Genomic DNA, 13235 nt, shown 5'->3' with positions numbered 1-13235 from the left:
GGGTTCATATTTGTCTGCTCAGTGGTTTGGTAATATGAACCTGTCTGTCCTCTAGAATTGATATCAAAATCTCTCTACATAATACGGATTAGACTAACTCCACGGGAATAGAAAATAACTGACTATGACTTAACGTCACGTCGGTGTAATTTCAGCCAGGCCGTGGCGAGAACCAGCTGGAACCAGGAAACAGTAAGGTTCTCGATGGCAAAATGGCATACGAAAAGAGACACACGTTTAAAAAAGAACACCTTCAAATAAAAAAATAAGTATCAGATAAAATGTAATAAAACATATATAAACTTTATGTGGTTAACAAAAACATTGAGCAATGTTAATTTAAGATATTGTTAATCTCTGCTTTGATTTAAATTCCATTCAGGATTTTAGCCAAATACTAACCTTTAATTTGGACAAGTCCTGGAGGCGCTGTATAGACGAATGCCGTAACATGACTACAACACAGTATCGGTCGTATTCTAGAACGATAAATACTGTGGAGGAACTATTTTTAAAATATGTGCATCTTCAAACATAGGTGTCAAACACACCAATATACCACAACATTACTGGACTCCAATAATGGATGAATCCCCACACAAAGATCGCTTTATTGCGGGGTCAAAAAGCTCGAATACCAAACTTGTGTCTACTCTTATAAACAAAGGCACTACAAAAAGTACTTTGGAAAAAGTACTTTTGCGCAGTTGTTAAAGAACTGTATGTGGATCCTTAAAAAATCCAATCTTCTCACTGAAGAATTATACGCTTAGATACACACAAGTACTTTGGAAAAAGTACTTTTGTTCAGTTGTTAAAGAATCTGCCGTTAATAAAACCGGTCACAGCTGCATTAAGATCAAAGATAACAAAGCCTTCTTCAGTTCAACTGCATACAAGGGTTACAGTTCATGGGATGTATTGTCGTTCATCGAGTTGCTCTCATTGAAGCATCAATGTGAGATTCGCGGAAACCATGTAACAACAGTCTAAGGTATTCTGATGGGTACCAATTATGACCCTCTTTTGGTTGATCTATACCTGTTCTCATATGAATACGACTATAAGCAGAAACTATTAAGGAGTTAACCTCATTAGGCCCAATCTCATTAATTAAACGGCATCTTGATGATCTGCTGGCTTTGAACAATGCATATATTGCAAAGGCTGTGCAAGATATTTACCCACCTTCGCTGAATTTAAGGAAACAACAAACAACAAACATTTGAAAGTGTTGACTTCTTCTCTCTGTATGATAACATCATATTTTCGTATTTTATATACTTTTTTCTGTCTTTGGTAGCTTGTGTTAAACGTCGTTTTGGGAACTGGCCTTGCGATTATTGGGCCGGAACGTTCATCTTGGTTGACGACTGGTATACGAATGTCTCTATCGACGCATACATTTCAACGAGATTTGCCTTCAGACTCAGCAATGGGCAGCGAACTGGCGACATTTTCCTTTTGTTTGCGGGACTTTGGTGGCAATAAGTTTAATTCTGAACAATACTTTCACAAATGTTTGGGGAATATGTGAAACATATAAAATGCACAAAATGCGTTATTTTTAAATTGATCTTTGTTCACTACTTTTTGGGGTTAACAATGAGGCAACAAATTAGAGATAAATTTATTCATTTGCTGCACGACTAAAGCGTTGTCCTTGGCACCGCCGACTGGCAATTACCTAATGCGGCTGTAGTATCGGATTCAGCTGTCCTTGGTGTCGGTACAGCTTTATTGGTCAAGAGATAAATTTTGCCAGGTATAAATAAACCGAGTGTGCCTGAGGAAAATTCTGCTAATCATTGGAATAATTTCAGACCTAACTGAATGTGAACAGATCAGAATTTTGTTTATTTTTATACATCTATTTTTTTGTTTTGTTATTTTGTGTATCAATGGTTAAACATACCCTTGAAAACAGGCGAGGTAGCGGTCATGTGTTATCAGTATATCTGCTTGATGGCAATCCACGGCTTATCCAATCCAAAAACATATTCAGTTAAACATATATCTATGGTCAACGCAACACAGATAAAGGATTAGCTGGAGACATGACTTATATGTTTACGTTGCTGAATATATCATCCGAATATCCATCGAACGTTACTTTCTGAAAGGGACATTAGTTCAACCATAGCACCTATCTGAATGTGAAACGCTAGTTTTAAACTCCTCAATTTCATTAATAGTTGATATTTGCCAAACATTGGTAAACCCAGGAGACTGATGACAATGCCACACAGTCCACATTAATAACTCAACAGGATTACAGCAATCGGTGAAGCACAATAAAGAAAACATTTAGACACATCAGCGAGAAAACGGTAAAGTTTGACTTTCGTTGAATATCATTCATTATTCATAGGCACTGTTGCTGGTTGAATTTACTGCTTTGGGCAAAATATGAACAGATCCCATGTGTTGTCAGACTGTGTGAAGTTAATGGCAGAACGAAGAGGTTTGTGTTGATGTCTATGGACTTTATATGTGAGTATAATTCTCAGAAGGCACAGCTGCAAATATCCTCCCTGTCAAAGAAGCTTTACATTTATCATTTTAACAGACCTGTTCAAGAAACCGCATTCAGATTTCTGAATTGACGTTATATTTGGGATAAATTACATTTTCTTCTAAAATAGGTGTGGCAAACACAGTGTAAGAAGCTATCATGGACGACTATAAATACAATTTTTTCCTTGATTTGATGATCATTTTAAAAATGACGTCCTAAACTTTGTTCAGTACAATAAATTTAACTAGGATATTTGACTATTTTTAAGGGCATGTATAATGTGTGTTTAATTTTGTATGTCTTCGTTTGTAAAGAAGCATGAAGCGATCATGTAGGATCAGTTAGTAAACGGCAGTGCTCGATAATACTAAACCATTTTTTCCACCTTCTTTTTGCAGATTTAGTCTTGATAAACTTAATCTTACGGGTGACGGGTTTGCCTTCAAACAACAGCACGGTAGTAAACCTAACCTTATTGTTGACATGTTTCTCTGCAAACATCAGTCAACTGAAGTGGGGCTAAGGTTTTGGAAGAATAAAAATACATGAGAAACTGAAATAACTAAATGAAGTAACTACATGAAATCAAGTAGTAAACAGCCTTGCTCGATAATACTAAACAATTTTAGCAGCTAATTTTTTGCTAATAAACCTAATCTTACTGGTGACATGTTCATACAGTAGTAAACTGACATGTTGCTAAGGTTTTGGAGAAACACGAGAAACACGAGAACACGAGAACACGAGAAACTGAAACCACTAAATGAAAAATACCCCAAAAATCTGAAATATTCTTGATTCCATCTCTCTTATTTACGAAATGTATCACAACCCCACTTTATACCACACGCAAAGACGAAATTCATGAAGCAAATTCATCCTGTAAATGAAATAACACACAGACGGGCTCTATGGTGATTTTTAATTCAGACATATCTGAGTATCTACATGTGTACTTATTTATTTATTTGGTGTTAGCGCTAGGCCTGCCAAACTGCAGATGGTTACATCGATTTGGATCACATAAACCGTCGAAAAGCGGTAGAATTTGATGATCAACTGCAGACCCTTTGTCTTCATGGCAGATCATTCCCCGCAGGTATACCTTATGGGCCTTCTGTATGTGCACAGATCAAAGGAGACAATAGCTTTCACAACTAATTTCGAGAATATTCCATGCCCATGTATGACTTGCGACTGCAGTAACTAATTGTAAAAGCGATTGTATCCTGCAGTGTCCAGCGTTGTATTTCAAGAATATTCCATGCTAACGTATAATTTGCGACTGTAGTAACACAATGCAGGATGCTATAAAGAACACTAACACTGGCCTAAATAAGCCACGGCTTGATATTACGGAGGGTTCGATTGTAGTCGTATGAGACTTGCTAATTCAGCCGGGACTACTACAAGAATATGCCGAAGGACGAGGTTATATTCCAAAGGAAAGCCAAACAAAAAAGAATTTTCAACCCCGGAATGCAGAAGTTATTAAGTTAGTTGCTTGTTTGAAACAGCAGGCTGTGATGCTAAACGTAGGGAGCCGCTAGCCTGTGTTATACGACGGAGACGAAGCTGCAAGGCAGCCCACCACCGCATCTACAGGCCGGTGCGCTCGCCTGAGACCCCGCTGCATGCCGTACCTTGATGCCTTAGACTGGAACCAAGACAAAACTCATGTTAACATTTCCATGAGTTACCAATCGCTGTTTTCATTCAGTATAATTCAACACTTATTTACTTTTGCTGATGATATCTTTTTAAAACATAAAAGACTAGCTCGATTGTTACTTTCACAGGTATTGAGCGCCAGACTATTCTCGTCAACGCAACTCTGCTGCACACCGGCTTGGCTATAAAAATGTATATTTTGCGGACAGTGGAACCGGAGCAAATTGTTCACGGTTACTACCACTTTTCCATGGATGTCCAATTCATGTCAGACAAACCAGACGATAGCGAGTTTGTGTCATCTGCGATGAGAGGTATGTGAGCGAAAATCAATCTCTATGCTGTACATGCCCTTCAATAATGCCATGCAACCCCGTTACCTTTCAAAATGTTTGCTGTAAAAAGTATACGATTTTCAGGGTGCTAATTAAGAGATGTGCAGGTAGGGTTAATTATAGATTATGTCACATCGTTTAGAAAAGCACAGAGTGGCTAATGCATGGATGTGTTAATGGTTTGTACGGTTTTTCAATACATAATCCCAGGAAGTGTTCACGACAAGAAGTCACACGGCCAGGGCCCGCTTGCACAAAGAAATTGTGGCTACGATCAGTTGTAGACCCAACAATTGAGTTTACAACTGACTGTAAAAAGTAAGTTGCGCCGATTGCACAAATAAATTGTAAGACAATCGACATGATACGGTAAGGCAGAGAATCGGCCACAGAGAGGTACGATATGAAAATGCACAGTTCAAAATCCCAGCACAGCTCCGTACATTTGGGTATCATAGGTATTCAAATTGTCGAAGCGCCCATAAAAGTTACATGACCATAGAAGAGATGGTTGATAACTAATAACCCCGAGATAAAAACAAAACAACATTTATTATTATTTGTATTGAAACTTTCGCACAAGTAGGCCTAATTGTGCGTGCTATCAAAGTTTCGGTTTGGTTAATGTTTGCCTTCACACGTAAAACATAAACTTTTAATGCGATCACTTCTATAATATTTTGACATTTTTAAAATCTGTACGTCTGAAGTGATTTTCAAGGCATTATTCATTGTACAGTAAGCTAACCAAGCCACTGTGGAAAACAAGTAACACTTTTAGAAAGAATTCAGATTTTACTGGTTCAATTTTTTGTCTCTGGAAACATACTTTTGCGTGAGTAAATGTATAGGCCAACTTGTTTTAAATGACTGTTATCATGAATTATTTATTTAATTGGTTTTTTACGCCATACTCAAGCATATTTCACTTATACGACGGCGGCCAGCATTATGGTGGGTGGCAGGTTGCTGGCAGACCTTCTCACGTACGGCCGGAGAGGAAGCCAGTATGCCTGTTATCATGAATTAGAACTGATAATTGTTGTGGCATGCTAATATGTAATACATGGCAACTGAAATTGAAACCATAAGAGAATCCTGTTTGAGAGCATGTGTTCGCCATGAATGTGTCATGTCACGTGTGTTATGTAGCGCAAATATAAGGCTGAATGTTACATTGTTATATATTTGTGTACAGTGTCTGATGCAAAAAAAGATAATGCACAGGTCAGTAACTTTTCTTGTCTCCATTTTCAAAAGATTTCTGCATTATAATGATTCAGCAGCCAAGAACAACAGCATTTGAAAATATTCTTTTTCAGACATTTACATTCCACGTATTTCCAGAATGGGACGAAAAGTACTATCAGTCCACCTAAGGCAAATATTCGCGCTTAACGTTAAGACACACAAGAGGGTGTCCATTGTAAGATATTTACAATCAACATAGGTCTGTGATCAATTTATGCAAACGCAAACTCCGTGGCCGACAGGCATACGGCCCAACTTTAATGGGACTTTTTAAGTGGAACTAGTTAACGTCATTTTTTAAAGCTACAGACTAACATAGCATAACTATTGTGTCTAGAGAACAGTTAGTGTGAAAATAAAGTCTTTGAGATTTTCTTTCACATAAAACTCAAGAATATTTCACTTATATGGCGGCGGTCAGGTTTGTGGGTGAGGGATGCCTTTGAGCCCCCGTAGGGATGAGACTCTTCAATAAAATCATGATCGAATTGTGGTTATATCTACGTAATTAAGGCATGATCAACCGGTCATACAATATCTTTTTAGTTATTCGCTGCTTTGACCAAAAACTGTCCAAAAACGTATCTCAGGCGATGTAAGAGAGTGGAAATTCCGTGGACTAGACCCCTTTACACTCTCCTGACTTCGTTGTGGGAGTAGATGCACCCCGGTCAAGTTTACAGTCTGTAATTAGTGCCCTTAGATGTTAATGTTAATTAAATAGCCGTTGTTTTCTTATCGACAGCGAGAACATCAATGTACTATTTCTATTCGACATGAATGTGCACAAAAGAACGATTAGTTTCATATTTGACATGGATGTACACAAAAGAACGATTACTTTCCTATCTGACATGGGGTACACAAACAAGGATTACCTTTCTGTTCGACACTGGGCTACACAAAAGAACGATTAGTTTCATATTCGACATGGATGTACACAAAAGAACGATTACTTTCCTATCTGACATGGGGTACACAAACAAGGATTACCTTTCTGTTCGACACTGGGCTACACTAAAGAACGATTACTTTCCTATTCGACAGTACACAACCAAGCATTTATTAAACAAGTCATTAAACATATATTACGTATTTATCTATATTTTACTGAAACAAAAACAAAACAAATTAAACATTGAAACCAATTTCTGTCTAACGAGGTCTAGAACGTTCTGAACAAATATTTATGTATTGAAGAACTGTGGATCCCCTGGGCGTTGTAATGCTGGCCTAATCAGTGTAAAATGCAGGTTGATTGAGTAGAGGCTAGCAGACAATTAAAATATCCACAAAAAGTTATGCCTCTTCCAGCTCTCGTCACACGCATGAGCCATTTTAATGGGATGTCTGTTTTTATGGTCTAGGCACACATCGTTTCCACATTTTCCAATGAAGACAAAATGTGTAAATGAGCCTTATTCCCAAATTAGCCAGCGTTGTAAATTGGATAGTGTCCGTCAGACTGTAAATCCCAATAGCTGATCATGTCGGTGGTATACGTATAATACATTAAGATCTACTAATATTCGTACTTAGCTCACAGTAAAGGCGGATAATAGTCAATTGTTCAACTGATCTTTTTTACTAACACATATCCGCCTAGTACAAATGTGTGCAAATAGAAACTAGCTAAAGCCTGTCCTAATACTAATACTGATAAGACAGAGATCTCCTACCCAATCGTATATCCACTTCTGGCAATGCTGTTTTTATATTCTATTCGGACGATTAGCGATGAGCTTTTAGTAAAGCTCTTTCCAGGCTTGAGACTTCCTCTGAATTACCACCCTTGTCACGCGACAGCAGTTATCGCGTAACGCGAGATTAACTTTAAGCGCGTAGAATTACAAGAAGTGGGACCTCGTTAACTGGAGTACGTTTACAGGCCAATGTATTTTGCAGGTTATATCACGACTGTGGCTATTATTGTGTCATAATAATGACATCAGCCATTGAGAGTCGCAAAAATGTTTACAGATCTTAAATTCCTCCATAGATAGAATATACATATTTGATGGAGTTCACCGAAGGTTTTTGTTGTAAATGTACACGCATTTCCTCAGTGAATGTTTAAATTTCCACCCACCGAGAGACTGCCTTAAGAATATATAATGTTTATACTGGGCTTACCCAGGTCAGTTTACAAAGTTAAAGTTTAGACTTCAAATATCCTGTACTTCTTTGCTAACATTGCTTTACATCCGAATTGTCCAACTTTTCTGATGTGATCGTAGGCAGTACCTATCTACTGCAGGAAAACTACAGGGGACAACATTTAAACATATCTTATACCGAATCAAGGCGGAAGGGGTTCTGTCTAATGTCTAATGGAAATTTGCCTGTTATGAACGATTGGACTGGTGTGTGACTGGCCTCTCGTGATTAAAACCCTTACGAAAAGTGGTTGTTAAGTGTAACACTAACCACATAATACGTGGAAAAGTATCGAATGTATACACGAAAGTAGCACACCCTGAAAAGGGCTTTGTGGTCAAACATCGCTTAGACATTCCTATTCCGTATGATGCCACACAATAACATTTAATTTTTAACATGGCCTTGGGATGTATTAAGAGTGATTAAAACCCATAATGTTTACAGAAACAATGTAGCAAACATGCAAGAACACAGTGGCGTCAAATAACTCTACTGTCCCAAAAGCATGGACATTCTATTCTCTATTTCTTAACAAGCAGAGAGTAAAGATGCCCATTTCTACTGAAAAATCTCCACTCCTCCATTAATTATTTATTCACCCCGCCGGGATCATCCGCATTCTAATCACCTGATCTTAGCCGTGGTGATAACTTAGCAGCATGCATTTTCCCCACTTCATCTTGGTAAATGGATGGCCGCTGACATAGACAATGGCAAGCCTAGGGCAGCTATAAGCAGTTACGTGTGTAATTAGCCATATTATTTGCTATTATTAACAATCAACATTGTAGACCTTCTGACCCTTTTGAGTTATGACTATAGTGCCTGTTCGGTATAACATATATCAATCCAGTAATCACGTTTGATTTTATTAACTACTGATCCTGTTAGGTAGAATTCGTTAATATTTCAACCCCTCTCCCATTATGCACATTATCCCTTGCATTTATGTCATTACAGCACATGGAATTTCTGCATGTTAACTTTTGAACTCACTCAAGAGTAACAAATGAATAATTAAAAAACACCGATGGCTCATTTCCAATAATCTCGAGTGGCATTTTGATTAAGGCAATGTGAAATTGCTCAATTTTGCGACACACTGGTGAGTTGTTAGCGATGTACATGGTCAAATGTGACCAATGTTTTGCATACTTGAATGTAGCGGATGCATTTGTACTCAAGTGCCAGTGTTTTCTGCTCCCTTGGGCTCAGTTAATTTGTGTACCAGCTCGTGGAACTAAACCAAAGCTACAGCTGTGTATACTCATTGATCTTACAAACGTGTGCTACGAACGAAAAATCATAGAGTTTGAGCAGTTTGTTTTATTTTTAAATATTCACGAGTTGACGGTATTTTGATGATTTATAAAATTATTTATCAATGTTTTGTTGCTGAAAAACAAGCCATACCCGTGAAAGCGTGTGTTACAACTCGTGGTCAAAATATGGTGGGAGGAAATCGGGCAGAGCCCGGGGGAAACCCACGACCATCCGCAGGTTGTTGGCAAACCTTCCCACTTACGGTCTTTGTGTTTTATATAACGTTTTTACATGCCATCTCCAGAAGCCAATGCCTTAGCGATGACGTCATCGTTTACCATCTGTCTGATTGGTGACCTAAGCGTTTTCAGACTTCGTTTCCAGTAAAACATGAACTGCGTTGTTTGAGACGCAGTGCAAGCAACGAGATATGGGTCCTCGGTCTTGTATGACTTCTCACATTGTTCTGTAAACAAACTCACATTACGATTCAGGACACGATGAGTAATTTTTGCCATGTTAGGCAGCAGTCCAAACAAGTACACGTCGTCCACCCAGAACATAGGAGTAATGTGGGCAGCCTGGTAAAAGGCACGAATCGTATCCGTACCCATCAGCACAGCAAAGCCGCTACAGTATCTAGGGTAAAACTTTCGTCCCCGGAAGTCGTCACTTTGTACGGTCCAGCGAGAATGGCGCCGCTGAACGTGACCCGGGAAAACTGTGTTACACATTATCAAGTTTTTTCTTCTTTTGTACATAGGAAAGTAGTATCCTATTATTTTAAAAATATTGACAAAGATATCATCGTCGATTTTTAAAACCATCTGCGCATGTGGACAGTATTTGGTGACCCACCGGAAGCCCATGACCCCCTTGTTGGTAAGGTTCCGGTAGGTATCCAGGAAGTCTCCCTGAACAATATCTCCATATTTCAGGCTCTCCTGATTCACCAACATTGCACCTTTCTTGTCTTTCGTCGTTCCCATAAGAAATGCAATCTTTAGCTTGTATCTGTATTTAAACATCTTCGTGTTTCCTATTGTCATACGAAGCTGATTTCTTCTCTCGAAATGAAATATAGCTGTGTGTACAATGATTAGCACGGTGACATCACCTGCGCAGAGCTTTTCGTTTTTTATAAGAAATGGCATAGTGAGTGTCACAGGGTACACCGATTTGGTGAGTCGCCATCTTTGAAAATCGCCATGGGCAACAGCGTGAGACCAGTTTTTGCTCTCTTTCCATCTCTCGCTTTTGAGGTGCCAGTGCTGTCTTTCTCCGTGAAAATGAATTCGAGTGTCATTGTATAATGAATTGTAAAATTGTTTTGAAGTGTCTTCAGAAAATAATACCACGGCAAATAAGATGAGAGACATCAGCCACATCGCTTCAAAAAACAGCGTAAGCATTCGATTCCGTCTATTTGCCAGCCTGCTCGTCAGCCGTCGGATAGTCATTGTGCCTCCGCCACTCAGCGCTGCAACCAGACGCAACGGTGAACACCCAGTGACATAATCCAAACTACTGAAAAAAATAAAACAAAAAAAACCCCAGGAGATTAAACAGGAAGAGCAAAACAAATAATAAAGAAACAAGGGAGAAATAAACATTACCATCTAATAATAACGGAGCCAATGGAGTGAGTATTAACATTTGTGGCTGTTGGATTTACGATGCGTAGGGTAGGAAGGGTATGCGGTGCGTACATTACGGTAGTGCATGTACTAGTGATATTCAGTGAGTACTTATAGTTTGACCGTTTTGAGAGAAACTGAAAGTATCATTGTTACTGAAAAAAAGAACCAACAGGGAGGCAGGCATGCTAAACACAGATTACGATTGTTAAAAAGAAAGAAAGCTAAACAAAAATGAAGTTAATTATTTCATCAGAGCGACTGCTGAAAATATTGGTTCAAATGTTTAAAGTCTATACGGTGGGCTTCCAGAGCAATGCATTCTGAAGTCACAAAAAGGCTTTTCCACGCTTAACGTAGCTTTCAATTTGGATTAGCGCCTATTACCCACGAGTAATTCGCAAACATTTCCCCTGAAGGAAATACAAGTATAGAAGAACAAATATATAACGTTCAGTCATCTGCCTTACGATTCTTTCTTCAGGCTTGACCTCTGTTGCGACCGATAATGTAGTAATTACTAATATTGTAGCAACCAACCGATCGTTTATCTCTTTTTGAACGATAATGTTTACCATTCAGTAATGTTGTGAAAACGACCAAAATTGTTAGAACTGTAGCTTTTTATTTTAATTTGTTTACTAACCGATGCTGCAGAAACTTTAGACCGATAGCGTTATAACTGAGGTCTACAAATACACCAACATGGCTGTCAACAAAGACTGTAATTTTTTTTACACTTGTACCACACGTTCCCTTACTCATGTAAAGGAAATCTATTGTTTTTAATCGCCCTTAATCTATTTCGTTAAGATAACTGAGTTATTGAATTTATATTAGGTGACAGACCTGTAAATACAATATCTCTTGACATCCTTATTCAGTTTTCATCAAAACCTTACCATTTATTCCTGTGTAGTTTTATAGGAGAATTCTCTTGTTTTTATTAACTATTTTTTAACGCATTCCGGCCTGTGCCGTAATTGTTTCATAAAATCACTATCCACAATTGTGTTCATATTAGGGTATATTTTAGTAATATGCATGGTGTTTTATGATATACATAGCTGGTGATAGGAGCACATAAGTAAATAAATATGGAAAAATTGATCTGAGGTTTCACAAAGTAAAACTGTACACATAATTTTATCAAAATCAGATATTTAGTTGAAGAAATCATCGATCAAAAATCAAAGAAATTCTATGAATATGCAAAGCTTATCCACGGATCATTTTGGTTTGCAAACCTGATCTGAGGCGCCAAAATATGGACCTAAACAAAAGCAATTTTACTGACACTCAAGAATATTTCAAGCAGTAATTGCTCAGGATACAACGCCAAATCAGAATCGAAGGTTTCATTAAATATGCAAAACACATGTATACACCCTGAAAATTTTAAACCTTTATATGAGATCAAACAAAACGAATCTGAATATAAAATATAATCGCAATTAGACAACATTTGAAGCAGAAATAGCAGAAGGAACAACCGGCAATCAGAATAATTAAATATGCAAATCTTTTGCACAGATCCAGCCACTGGTAAACTTTTATCTGAGGTGAAAGAAAAAAAAACTCGCACACAAATCGAACAATACTTAGAGCCATTATTACATAGAGACTCACGATGCCTGAGCACCATGTAATTGCTAAATACGCAAAGCCAATGAACGTATAGGGCTTCAACTTAAGCTGGGCTCACACACACACACACACACACACACACACACACATATCATATCTAAACGACACAGTCGGTTACTTATTTGGCCAATCTTTAGACCTTAAGATTGGCCCGTATGGCCTTTGTACATATATATATATATATATATATATATATATATATATATATATATATATATATATATATATATATATATATATATATATATATATATATATATACAGACCTAAAGATTGGCCAAATAAGTGCACTATCCTGTAAAACACACACACACACAAAACTATTTTCCAGGACAGTGGTTAATCTGATATCTATTTTATGTAAATGTTTTTATATGCTTTGTTATTTAAGTAACAATTGTTTTTCTGTTGTACACAATTCCGATCTTTGCTGGCAGCCATGTTGGCCTGGATGACGATATACATGCATAGCTCGTTTACAACACGATGTGTCGACAATTATGACTACTACTGTGTCGGTTAGAATCACCTACGGGGTTAAAATTCTGCCAGTCAAACGTCTCCACAGCATTGGTTAGGAAGAATTTACTACATTGTCAGTAATATTTTACTCGATCATTAGATAAAAGGGTTTAAACTCATCGGTAGTTTTTACAATATTGTCGGTCAAAAGTAATACAGTACTGGTGTTTACTACACCATCGATCTCAACAAGTTCTCCTTTCCTTAAACAACTGAGAGGTATTTACAAAT

General features: G+C 37.7%; 1 protein-coding gene across 1 annotated transcript; it reads right to left on the bottom strand.

Moving 5' to 3' along the window:
• Nucleotides 1–9485: 9485 nt before the first annotated feature.
• On the bottom strand, nt 9486–10226 carry LOC135467209 (UDP-GalNAc:beta-1,3-N-acetylgalactosaminyltransferase 1-like). Its single transcript, XM_064744973.1, has one exon. It carries the CDS (start codon nt 10224–10226, stop codon nt 9486–9488), a length of 741 nt encoding a protein of 246 aa, XP_064601043.1.
• Nucleotides 10227–13235: the final 3009 nt, after the last annotated feature.

The sequence above is a fragment of the Liolophura sinensis genome, chromosome 6, assembly GCF_032854445.1.
Source record: "Liolophura sinensis isolate JHLJ2023 chromosome 6, CUHK_Ljap_v2, whole genome shotgun sequence".
In the NCBI taxonomy this organism is placed as follows: Eukaryota; Metazoa; Mollusca; class Polyplacophora; order Chitonida; family Chitonidae; genus Liolophura; species Liolophura sinensis.
This window is presented reverse-complemented; position numbering and strand designations above follow the sequence as displayed.